The sequence below is a fragment of the Fistularia commersonii genome, chromosome 5 (genome assembly GCF_037954325.1).
Source record: "Fistularia commersonii isolate RoL2024-O1a breed Wild chromosome 5, RoL_Fcom_v1.0, whole genome shotgun sequence".
Lineage (NCBI taxonomy): Eukaryota > Metazoa > Chordata > Actinopteri > Syngnathiformes > Fistulariidae > Fistularia > Fistularia commersonii.
The window spans coordinates 16,814,754-16,828,245 of NC_141288.1; the positions used below are offsets into that span (position 1 = coordinate 16,814,754).

The 13,492-nt window shown below is 41.0% G+C and overlaps 1 protein-coding gene across 1 annotated transcript in view; it reads right to left on the reverse strand.

The window, feature by feature from the left end:
- Positions 1–944: 944 nt before the first annotated feature.
- The window catches only part of cald1a (caldesmon 1a), a 70,372-nt gene continuing 57,824 nt past the window's right edge, over positions 945–13,492 (reverse strand). The window contains exons 10-16 of the mRNA XM_086147061.1: positions 10,633–10,676; positions 10,356–10,431; positions 9,391–9,531; positions 9,122–9,217; positions 7,367–7,435; positions 5,645–5,681; positions 945–2,591 (exon numbers count right to left, since the gene is read on the reverse strand). Coding sequence (XP_086003187.1) covers positions 2,578–2,591; positions 5,645–5,681; positions 7,367–7,435; positions 9,122–9,217; positions 9,391–9,531; positions 10,356–10,431; positions 10,633–10,676 — 477 coding nt within the window. The 3' untranslated portion in view covers positions 945–2,577. The remainder of the gene's footprint in view (positions 2,592–5,644; positions 5,682–7,366; positions 7,436–9,121; positions 9,218–9,390; positions 9,532–10,355; positions 10,432–10,632; positions 10,677–13,492) is intronic.

A 13,492-nucleotide genomic window follows, 5' to 3' on the forward strand; every position in this document is an offset into this window, starting at 1 on the left:
TTTTTTTCATTTGGTGAGAAAGAACCACAAAGCTCCATTGAGCTACTGCAGAAGGCATAGAGTCCATTGGTGTGATTTTAAAGCTTTTTTTTTTTTTCCAATGCTTCTGTTTTTTTATCTAACAGCTGAAATACATTTTTTTTCTATTTATTTAAGATCAGGTTATAAGGAAGTATTATTTTTTAATCACATCGCAGAGAGCTTTATCCCTTAAACACCAGTCCCTTTGCTGAAATGCAATTTAGGCTACCGGTGGAAGGCTAGTGATAAAAAAAAACAGGATTTAACGCGATGCCCATGTCTTTGTCCAGTCACTAATGGGAACTCCAGGGATGAGGAGTTAAGAAGTTTTTCAGAAAAAACAAATCCATCAATTTTTGACACTTTCAGTAGCAAGTGTTATGTACATTTTTCTAATTTTTAAAGTTCCAAACTGCTGATTCCTCATGTTTACGGTGACCTCGAGTTCTTTGTACAGAGTATTTATCTGGATTTAAATTGCCGAATCACCAAATAACCAAACAATTATTAACATTTCTTTCAGCGCTGTTTTTGCAAACAGTTCAAGGATGCTAACAAAATAAAAAGTGCTGAAAGGAAGGTGAGGTTTATTTTATTTCATTTTTCTATTTGTCATTTTATTCCTATCAGTTACAAGAGGTTGTTATTTTTTCTTTTTTCTCCCTTTTTTCACAGTCATTAAATAGCTTTGGATATTTCTTCAGGCTCATCTCCACAGATTTCCGAAAAAAGAAAGAAAAAGTCTGTGGAAAACACCTGGGAAGACAAGTGATCTTTTTTTTTCCCAGCTGGACTTGTTATTTTAAATCTCGAATGCCTTTCAGGTGTTTCAATAGCGACAGTTCAGTTTGACTCTATGATCAATATTGTGCTTCAAGATCATTAAATTTGGTCCGTCGTTATTTGAAGTTACAGAAGGCGACTTTACGGCACAGAATACCTCAATGTCTTTATTGCTGTTCTTGGGTCAAGGGTACAATGTTTAAAACATTCATCCTGCTGGAAAGTTGCACGACATTGGGATTGTTAGAAGGACTACAAAAAGTGTGTTTTGCATAGGCTTAGCGCTACACAAACAACAAGTGTCTGGTTAAATATAGAAATAAAAAGGACATTAAAAAAAAAAGACATAGAGTAGACAATGCGCTGTATTAAAAAACAAAACTTAACCGTAAGAATGTTTTGGTCAAGCCCCCCTGCTCTTTTCAGGAGCCGTGGAATGTGATTGTCTGAATTTTGAGCAGTAATACACCGATTTAATGCCCCGGCAAACCATTTTAATTACGAAATAGCTTGTGCCCCCGCGAAACCTACTGGACAGAGTGGTAATAATACCGCGTCAGTGGTAAACAAACATGACAATCAGGATTTTCGATATCATAAAGGTGTGCTGTGAGGTGATTATAAACACACCTCAACTGTCCTAAGTGTTTCTTTGCAATCATTAGGCCATTGACATATATATATATGTATATATATGTTTATATAGTGGCAAATGTATTGACGCTAAGAGGCTTTAGCAACCTGATTTTACTTTATATATACCAAAAAAATGACAAAGCTACTGCTGAACGTGTGTGTGTGCACCGAAGCTATACGAAAGGCCACTTTGCCGATTTTTCCTGCACGATAAGAAAAACCCTTAAAGTTCTTGTGCAGCGAAGGCGTCTTTTGCACCTGCTTTTAAGAGGAATGTCGGAAGACTGTCTGAAAAGCGACGACAAACGTCTGGAAACACCTTAACACATAAATAAAATGACCCAAGAGGATAATAAGAGGAGTCATAATGGCCTTCTGAATACTCAACAATCTGATTACCTCCAAAATTAACTGAATGTTGGTGAACGGTTTCCTGGATACGATACAAGCAAAATACCTTTTTTTTTTTTTTATGAGTATAAGGAGGGTATATAAGATACAGTATGATAAATCATACTGGGACCATCACATAACATATATTACTCAGACCATCGCTGCACTATTGGTAAAAAATAATAAAAGTGAAATTCAGCTAAATTCTAGAAGTGCTTATATTTCTATCCTGAAGTGGTGAAGGTTGAATAAAATAGCAATATGTGAAGCATTTCCTTTAAATATAAATAAAGAAGAGATGGAGGACGAGCGGTTTCGAGAGAAAAGTGATTGCGTCATCTCTTCGCAACATGGAAACTTTGAAGTCATCTACTCTTGTCTCTCTCTCTCAGGACACACTCTTCAAACAGATATATATCGAAGTTAAAATCTTGATTTGCTTGTTTTTCGGCAGGAATGTAGAAAGTAATTAGTGATAGCGATGACGAACGTCCAAATTTCACAGCATTCGTTTCTTTTAGAAAGCAAATATCATTGTGCAAAGGCACTACTACGTGTGGCGGCCGTACAAAAAAAAAACATGATGCTGTTTCGGTACAGTGCTCGGACAGAGTCCCTCCTGTCCCCTCGTGTTCTTGGGCTCCCGCGTGGGATTGTGGTCATTATTTGGTGCTTAAAAGAAAAAGTCAAAGGAAGAGTCTTGGATTGTCGTTGGTCCTCAGTTTTAGTGGCTCCCTCAAGACATTAGTGCCCCATACCTGGTGGGAGAGGGAGAAGATGCACATCAGTGTCGCACACGCCGGAGCGACGACGGCGGCGACGACGGGTTTGATGATCCGCCAAAAATGGGAGGAAAAATGGGGAGAAAAAAAAAAAAAAAAAAAGAACAAATATATCTTTCACCGTTGTTTCTGAAACTGAATATTTCCAAAATTGTTAAAAAAAAAAATTGAAATTACAATTTAAATTTAAATTTTACTCCCTGCTGGGCAAAACACTACCCGATTCTGAGGAGTTTATTAGGCAGTTGTTAACGCGTTTAAGTGTTTAGACCATAACTGTCATGGTATACCAAACGGTTGCCATGGTTACACCTTTCTTGCATCATCCGCCGGCGTTGCGTCAGCATATCTGGCCTCTTCCAAATTGGCAATACTGGTTTTTGTTTAAGAATTACAGAGAGAAATGAATCCGGTTGTAAGAAATAATAGAAATACTGGCGAGACGGCAACGGTAAAACGGACTCAGCGCCTCAAACAAGTTGCACATTTTTCCGAGTAAGTTTCTTCGTATCTCCTGCCTCTTTTATCAAACCAAACCTAGCGCCGTTATACGCTCTATGAATTATTTTAATTTGAAGAGCGGTCTTTTTCTCCCCTTGAACATTCTCCAGGAAAATGACTCTGGGAACACACGATGGGACGCGTCGAAAGATAAGGGCGGACACTTAGAGATTAAAGGTTTTTCCCACGGAAACGATTTTATCCCTTTATTCGTATCAAACCCGAGTGGTTTAATGCAGCAGGGCATTTGGGAATGCAAGGCCGCCGCCGCCGCCGCACACACACAGACACACGTATGTGGTTTGATACGGTGTCAAATATCTCAGAGGTCCCGCAGTCACCAAACACAGAATCTATTCAAAGCCTCTGTCATCCTCGGGAGTCAGACCGAGATGGTTTGCTAAGCTCCAAAATTCCTGCTGATAATGTGACAAACCGTCCTGGCCGAAGCCCCCGATGCTGCCGAGGGCCGGCCAAAGTGGACGCCTCCGCGAGGAACGGCGGGGGGTGGCGTCGAAGCGGCTGCCGTTCAAAGTTTATAGAGGTGAAAGCGGTTTAGCGTGTGTAGGCGTGGACTCCGCCAAGGCCGAAGCCTTACGGCCGCCCGCCGGGTGAACAAAAGGACGAGGAGGCTGCGCTCGAAGCCGGAGCCAAAATAGCAAGCAATGCTTTAAGCGGCATCCTTAAAACGCCGCGCGGCAAAAGGGCCGAATGACAAACGGAGAAAGAGCGCCGGGGTCGGTCATGACGGGTTGGGTTATTGGCTTTGTGACACATGGTGTCATATAAATCACGCAGCCACTGACGGGCAAGGTGGCACCCTTGACCGACCCGAGGCTCACGGGTTCAAGACAGGAAATATTCACTCACGGCGAATCGCGGGGATCGTGACCTTGTCAATAAAGCGGCAGCGTTGCCGGCTAACCCGCCGAAAGAAACGTTCGTCCACGTTGTTAGACGTTATTGTCGGCGTTTATCTTTTTTTTTTTTTCCGCCTTCGCTCGGAGCGGCTGCTTTCACAGCATGAAGGTCTTTCGCTTCATTCACGTGGTGACCGTTGGCGGTGACGCCAGCGACTGTATACGGTGATTCCGTAAAAAAATGAAATAGAGAAATCAGAAATAAAGGTCTTTTTTGTCTTGTATATAGCATACCTGTACATGCATCTATGGGGACCTTGAAGGCACCTTATTTTAAGTTTGGAAGAACACATGGGGGGTTGAAATATTCAGAAATAAACATAAAGTAATGTGAAAAAAGAACATTTCCTCTACTAATTATCTGATAATCTGTGCCTCTTGATGTAGTACTATGTCACTATTTCCAATTTCATCTGTTTTTTTGGCCAAACATAAAAATGGTCGTCATACCGTCATTTATTTTCTTAAGCTCACAAAATAACGGTGCCAAGCTGTAGCGAATCTGAATAGGTCACTCATACAACTGTTGCAAAACACACACACACGCACACACACACACACCTCTTATACTTAATATAAATCTTAAATAGTTTAAAATTTCCTCTGTTGTCTATATTACCTGGTTGAACTTTTACATTTTGTAAAACCTGGAATAAAAAGGATGTCAGGTTTAATTACTCTTTTATATTTAAGAAAAAATCAAAAGCTAATTTTGAAGGCAAACGTTGAGCAGATTAGCAGAAAAAAAATGACTGATTGAAAATATACACATCCTCGGAACATTAAGAAATAACAGAATTAACAAAATAATATTATTTCCAACTCCCTCTTGGAATTACCTGCGTATAGCCGTGACAGCGGGGACAGAATCGGGTCTAAATATTGTTTCAGCTTTTGGTTTCAAGCCTGCGACGCGTCGGAGGCAGTGAGATTTATGAGTGAAAATACCTTGCATTTGGCAAAATGTGCACATTATCTGTTGGCAGTGCGCTGTGAAGCTCACCTTTCCTCCAGCTCTCTCTCTCTTTGTCTCTGAGTGTCTGACCCCGCAACCCCGGCAGGCGGCTGATTCCCCTCACCTGTCCGATCGCACAAACCCGCCGTCCATCAGACCCATCAACCCGCGGCCCGAATGTTGTCCGACCCTCCGAGGTTTATTTTCGCTCATTGTTGAACGCCTTTGACTTCAACCTGCCGTCCGCTCGCCGTTCAATTTGCCATTTCCCTCATCATCCTCCCCCTCCCCCTCCCCCCACCGCGGCAACGTTCATCCCCATTCCCATCCCACAACCCAGCTGTCTCAACCGCAGCTGTTCTGTTTTTTTATTTTTTTTTTTACAACTCAAGGTTGAATTTATTAAACCGGCACGTAGCTTAAAACCTTGTGACTTCGTGTGAAATCATTTTCTACAGGGTCGGTAAATCACCGCTTTTTTTTTTTTTCTAAGAACCAGAAAGATAAACACTGCGGTCGAGCTTTCGAGGCGGGTGGCTTTATAAAGTTGTCGAAAAAAAGCGGGATTTTCGGAACAACGGTCAAAGTGCCTGTCCGCGTGTTTTCGCGCCTGTCGGGGCGCGGATTTACAAGCTCTGATGTTCAAGACTCACCGTTGGTGACTGATTTGGCCTCCCCTCTGCTCGCCACCTGCAACGATCCAGGAGGGGAAAGTAAACAGAGGCAGAAAAGCACCGAGATCGAGAACTTACATGCACATCGGACCGCTTCGCATCAACTCTTAAAAAACATTTCTGCATCGTCCGTCCTGGTCGGACCGTCTCTGACATTGCAGCACGGTATTCCTTTCCTGCCCAGATCCAGATCTGGCTCGGCTTTCTCTTTCGGCCCCCCTCCCGCCCTCCCGACCCCAAAGCTACAAGGCGTAGCAACCGGGGTTTATGAGAAAAAGTTCCAAATTTATTTTTTCGTGATTCAACTCAGACCAGGCCGGCCTACAAACACGGCTTTATCCGTGTTTAAAAGAAATTTAAACAGGGACCCGCATCTCTGGTCGGGGTTGAGTCGGATGTGTTTGAAAATGCGAGGTGATAACTTTGATTCAGCGAGGCGTCGCGCTCGTAACAAATGCTGTAAACAGTTTCTCCATTAAGGTGATAAAAAAAGGCGAGTACAGTTGAACTGGAACGGTGATTTGCGGCCCCTGGAAGCCAGTGAAAAGATGTGAAGCAGCCGCTGGGTGAAAAGCTCTCAGCCTGCAGTCTGACAAAATAAGCACCTTTAGAGGTTTTATTATGCAGTATTTACACTTAACTCCAATCCTGTTTTTGTTTTGTTTTTTTCGCTCTTTTTTTAGAGCGGGCTCGACAAATTATGGGCATTAACGGCAAAATCCTTAATCCAGTAGATACCTTAACTCTGAACTTTTTCCTTAAGAGCATACACAAGAATGTCATTCCAAAATGTATATATATCACTCAAAAAAAACACTTTATTATCTAAATGTGTATGAAAACAAATATGAATTTTAAATGCTTCCAATTTTTTTTTTCAACTTTTGTCAAATTTTTAGCAGATACCTTAACTCTGAGCCTTTTCCTTAAGAGCATACACAAGAATGTCATTCCAAAATGTATATAAATCACTCAAAAAAAAAACAACACTTTATTATCTAAATGTGTATAAAGACAAATATGAATTTTAAATGCTTCCAATTTTTTTTTTCAATTTTTGTCAAATTTTCACTACCTGAAGGTGGACCTGCTACTGATTTTCAATTATGCATCTTTACAAATTATTATTTATGAATCACTTTTGACCAGGATATGTTTTTGTTTTTTCGTTAATAACGCTTAACATCATAGCATTTGTTTTATTTACTTTTTTTCCTGCCTGTGGTCAATCTGGGATTTAGTGAGCCCCCTGAATCGATGCTTGATGGTTAAATACTCAATAATTAACAGTCTTTATGTATGAGGGACCAAAACAATAAGCAACTGAAAGCCAAGTCATGCAAAACAAAGTGAAAGTTCTCGGTGTGACATCATCACGACGAAGCGATTTCGGGGCGTAGGTTTTCCAGCAAGAGTGAGCGAAGAGTGCGGTCAGCGACAGAAGGGTGCGAGGGCGTCTCGTGATCAGATGTCTGAAGAAAACATTTCACTTTTTACCTCTTCGGGTTTATTCCAGATTTAAGGCCGCGGTCAACTAGCTATGACAGTTCTTTAAAAACAAAGACAAACACATGTGATTATTACACCGTTTTGTATTTCTTTCACGTTACACGATCTCTGGGGGGTGGGGGGGAGGTTGGTTTTCTGATCATCCTCCAAATAGATCTCGCGATACGAGAGCGGACGATATAAATTTAATACCTTGGTCGGAGAGGCGCCTTTGTTTTCCCATAGACTTCTCTTGTTGGTGACGTCAACAGGCTTCAGGTCCTTGCAAGGAGACACAGAGGTCATCATCACACACACACACAAATACGCCCGACATTTGTGGGTCATCACGCCGCCGCGGCGACAGAACAGCCCGACGGACGGGAGCGGACGCTGACGGACAAATATCAAACCCGAAAAAAAAAAAATCTTGATATGAAAAGACGAGTTTCAGACGCTCGGACTGAAACAAGGTGAAAGTCGGGACAGCTAATATTGTACCACTGGAAATTAGAACCGTACGATGTGGAATAAATTAAACATTACAATATTAAGGTGCCCTTTTTCTCTTTTGATTAACTAAATGTGTTTCCAGCATAATGAGGAGGAGTTTAATTGCATTTCTTGCGGGTTTTGCGGTAATTTTCTCGCTGACTTTCAGGTAATGTGTTGCTGATGTTTGGGTAATGTTTTGCTAATTTCTAGTCCTGATTTAATTTTAATTAAGTTACGGAATCAAAAAGGAAAAAGGTCCATGATACAATGTAACAGCGAGGGTGTATTTATATTTTTAGACATTTCATTTGGACCCTCTGCTGAGAGCTGGTGTTTTATTTTTCATCCGTAAACACCGGCCTTTTTCTGATTCCTCTCTGTTTGCCGGTAAAGCTTCTGATAAAATCCCAAAGAGAGACTCTAAATTCCTCGATGCTCTGGGTTTTGCAAAACGTTGGATGTTTCCGTAGCAGCCAGCAGATGGCACCAAGCAAATGATGTGTCGGCGTGAAACAACAATCAGAGCTGTATGATGTAGAAGAATGATTAAAACAAACAAACAAAAAAAAAAAGAAACTTTCTCAATGGTTTCAAAACAAGATGTTCATGTTTTACTGGTGAAAAATGTCTCATACTAGTTGTTATGTATCAAAGATGGACGCATTTCCCTTATCCATCGTGATCATTTTATGTGTATGCTACGACGAATCTATTAAGAATATACTGTCTCATTTCTAGTAAGATCCAAAAGTGACAAGTTTTGAAAAAAGTCACAATCGAGGGATTTAGTGTCACGTGTATCTCTTAGAAGTTTTGCGTAAAAGATTAAGTGACTGATTTTTTCCAGGCGTTGTCATGGCGATATGGCCGATTTCATATGTGAGGGAAACGGTTGCGGTTTATTATGTTTGACGTTGCGAATGTAACACATATACTGTACATTATGACGTGTATTTTAGCATTAAAATAAATATTTAATTAACACTATTGAGATGAGATGAGAACAACTTTATTTATCCCGAAGGAAATTGTTGTTGTTGTGCCAGAGTTTCAAGCAAACACTTAACAATTTGGTTTATTTGGTTTATATTGATAACCTGGATTGGACAATTTTGTTTTGTTGCATATCTTTTTTTTTCCCGCAATTTCTAGCACTATATGTTAAACATATAACTGCTCATCATCAGAATTATATGCATTAGTAGCTGCCAGGCTGGGAGGCCTGGAGGGAGACCGGAGAGGAGATTTATGGATGGAGAGAAAGAGGAAATGAAGTCACTTGCAGCGAGCAAAGAGGATGCAGAGAATAGGGTTGGACGGAGGATGAGCCCCTGGAGGGAGCCGCCGAAGGGAAAAGAAAGAAGTAGTAGTAGTAGTAGTAGTAGTAGTAGTAGTAGTAGTAGTAGTGTAGTACAGTTTGCCATTACTGTAGTAAAATGACAGTATCTTTAGTACAGGTTGAAGATGACCTACCGATGGCCTTCCACCCGGCCCTTTGCCGCTCTCTGGGGTTTTATTCAGCCAGTCGTTGATGCGGCCTGCCACGCCTGTCTTCATAACAGCTGCTTCCTGTTTGGATAAGGTCAAAGGTCACCTGAATGAGGCTTCCATTGACAATGGGCCCGACCAGGAAGCGCCAGTGACTCAGGCTCTTTCCTCCCTCTCTCTCTCTCTCTCTCTCTCTGCTCGACCCACAGCTGCGCCCACAAATAAGACGGTTTCGTCGGAAACGCCGCGACTACCTTGAACGTGTTCCCGCCGCTTCCAGGTGAGCTGAACACGTCGCCTTTCTCCCACATGCTCTTGATGTTACGTATACTGTCGGTGACCATCGGCAGGTCCACCGCTCCAGAGCGAGGAGATCTGGACTCCCTGTTCTCCCTCTGCAACGACACAGTGTTTCGATTTATTTATTTACTCCACAGATACATAAACTTGCACAGAGAAACAGCAGTTATTTTCAACCCCGTCCCCGACAATTTACAGCACTTTCAGAAATATTACTGCCCTACTTCAGGTAGGCAATTTGGAATATAAGAGGAAGTATAAAAGTGGAATTTGGCGGGCCTGGAAACAAATTTTACACACTGTGTTTCTGTGTTTACAGGTCAGGGTGCAGGACACAGACTGGATGCCAATGACCTTTTTTTTTTTTTACTTCAAAATTGCAGCACCGGTCGGATTTTATGCACCTCAAGAGGGAAATTGAACACTTGGTCAAAAAAAAAAAGCAAAATAGGGACGATTTGCAATGTGTCGGGTTTCAGCGGCGAGGACGCCATTGGTCTTCTCATCCAGCTCTTGCTGACAATGAATTTATGAATACAAACCAGGAATTTCAAACCACTAACTAAATGTTTATTCATTAATTCATTTATTTACTTTGCTGCTTATCCTGCACTATCCCCAGCCGTCACTGAAGCGAGGGGCGGCGCTTGCCAGTCGATCGCGTGGCCACACGTAGAAACAAACAAGCATTCACGTTCCCATTAACGTATCAGGGCGAATTATGGTTTCCAACTTTAATTTTCCGACGTTAATTTTTTTTAATGTGATCTATGGGGGACGGGCTAATTGTCCGACATGGAAATAAAAACTACAAAAAAAAAAAGATACTCGAACATCAACCACAGATGTCAAACTTGTGTTTCCTTTTTCACTGCAACAGCCGTAAATGTGTGTGTGTGTGTGTGTGTGCGAGGCGAACCTGGGCGGCTGAGGTGTACTGCTCCAGCCTGTTGTCTATCTTTGACACCACAGGGGAATGAGAAGCCTTTACTGTGCTGCAGGACAAAAAGAAAAATAGTTTGAATCCACGGCAATACTAGAAAACCCTACGTCAGGAACGGGCGAATGCAACCTAAACTTGGAATAAGACCTTCAAGTATTCAGCAAAACAGGACCGTAAAGTTTACAAGCTCCAGTAAAAGCTTTTTTTTTCACTGGCGTCCAACATGAGCGGAGTGATTTTTTTTTTTCGGTACCTTTTCTGTGCTGACTTGTTCAGAAACTCGGCCCGTTCTCCAATCTGCGAAGAAACGTTACGAGAGCAGTGGGTTAATAAATATTGCAGCGATGTTCCACACGTGCGTACTGTACATTACTGCCACACGTTTGCCTTTTTCCCCCCGAGGAGTCTTACAAAGGCCACATTTCCATGTTTCTGTCACTTAGTATGTATTATGTGTCTGAGCAATGTGTGCGCGAAATGCTTTATACCCACAGTTCATATCACTTCTACAAAAATATGTGCCCTATAAATGTAGATACCCAGAACATCAAGAACTATAGTTTGATTGACTGCCATCGTCCGGCAACTGACTTCATCGTAAATGTATTTATAAGAGGTATAGAGAACCAGATGAATATTTACACATCAGCACGCTTGTATACACGTATTATATTGCTTATATGCGTGACGGTTTTCACCTGACACATTCTATCGTTTAAATATTGACACGAGTGTAGAAAAAAAAATTAAGAGCATTCAAAAATGACCTGAAATTGTTCTGTTTTCTTGCGTTTGACTGAAACTTCGATTATCATGGAGTCATATTAAGGTAATACCTTATATGGTAATACCTTAGGAATGAAACCAGTGAAGGAAATGACATCATTAGGGGTTTGGTGACATCAGAAAAACTCATTCATTTAATTTCTAATTTCCATGATGGTGCTTGAATTTCACTGATGTGCTCTATGTATAACTGTATTTGACAATAACGCCATTTTTTCTGTGAATACAGAACTACCTCCTTGCTTCACAGGTAGATTTAGTACCAACAGGGCACTAAGTTGTTGCTCTTACTTGTTTACATGCTCACATTTTGCTTCTGTTTTTCCTTTTTTTTTTCCTATTCTATTTATTTGTTTATGTTTACATACTATGAGGTGTGCTGGTATAACAATAAAAGTCCCTTGAATTCTTGAATCCATGTAATCGGATCAGAGAACACGCAAAGCCCTGTTGGAATTGAACCAGTGATCTCCTTTGGGTCAGTTGAACGAGTAGTTTTTTTTTCTGATCTAATATAATAATAATTGTAATTTATATTTGTTTTGCTTATTTTGTTCCCAGTCTAAGGTCACATCTGCTTCATTTTCAAGTAACTTTCTGTCGTCTCATGCCAATCTTCAGGAAATTCCATGTATTCGTACAGATTTTTTTTTTTTATTCAATTTTTTGGACACAAATTTTCAAGTGATGCATTGTTTAGATAATCCAAGGGGAAATAAATGGTTTAGTTTTAACTTTTAATACAGATTTGGGAACCTTCTGGGTCAAAATTCGGTCAGTTGAGGCAAAGAGTGAAACTTTTTCTGGCATTTATTTTTCAGCCAGATGATACGTGGGACTTTTTTTTAAAAAAAAAAAGGTATACACATGCATATTTTTGCCACCGCAAGTGAGTCTGGAACTACATTTCAGGTTTGGGTGACTGTTTCAGGTAAAAGTTTTGCAGACAATGAAAGATTCAAGCGCTCTGTGTTTTTTTTTTTTTTTTTTTTACACATACATATCTTGGTGTCTATTTTTTACTGGTTAATAATGAATAAATAAAAATCACTGTGGCACAGCAGACTTTTCAAAACACATCTTGATGTAGTTCTCGATGCTTTCAACGGCGCATTGCATACATCCAGTAGGTTGATTTCCCCCTGACCTGCTGCGCACAATGTAACCAATTGTTCCGACCGAGTGCCAAATAGTCTGAGAAACACGCCTGCAACACACACACAGAAAGAAAGAGAGAGAAAAAGAAACGCAGCAAGCATTTTCCTATTCCTGTCACTGGGCTTTGGGACTGTGGGAAGCTCAGAGAATTGTTTATGATATATGGCGAAAGGTTAAAAGGGTTGCAACGCATGCGTCTCTTAGACAAAAAAAAAAAAAAAAAAGGTACAAATTTAATTTACTAGAGACGAAGAAATGGCGGGGGGGAAAGCAAAGCAAAAAAAAAAAAAAAAAAAGTTCTCTCTGTGAAAACAGACCTTGCAGTCGACTGCTACCAAATGTGGGAGTTCCCAAAATACCCCCTCGACAGGAAATTCCCTATTCTCAGACGCGTTTTAAACAGCTGTGGCCATCCGAATGCAGTTACAGTAATCCTGTTAACCCTAATCACTTTCCTGCATCCCTGCAAGCTGCCATTGACTCTGTCCTGCTGTCCTTCTCTCTCTCAAAGAACGCTGCATGTTATCTACAATGTGTAGCAGGGTTCTGCTGGCTCGCGGCTGATAACGCACAGCCGATTCCTGAGACTGTGTAGTCGGCTGGGTGGTGATCGCTGATAGCGAAGCGCATTTCTTTGACTATTTTAACAGTAGCAACAATATTTGTGGAATGAAATCACCAAACGCGAGGGGAGCGACGGGAAATAATGCACGGCTTTCCGCGCGATTCAATACGTGAGGACGGCTTTGAATGAACTGAAGCGGTGGGAAATGAACTCTGCACCTTTAAAAATCCTTCAAAAAACAAACAGTACGAAAAAAAAACATACATTATATATGAAGTTGTGGGCGCCGACAGGATACTGTAAAAGATAACTTGTTGATTTGTGCGATTTTCTCTGTCCAAAAGGCCTTGACCTCATGTTATTGGGTCTCTACCTTTAGATCTGATACAGCGTGAAAAATATCTGCTCCATTGTATACAGTGCAGCTTTAACGTTGTCGCAACAAAATAAAACCTTGTTTACGTGCACTTTTCAAACATACCGGTACAATAAATTCATTATATGAGCTGCGAATGACCGATGTATTATGAACGGCGTAAAAGCATCATCACTCACGTGGGTGATGGGGAGGAATCGCACAGGATCGCATTATAACAAATAAATA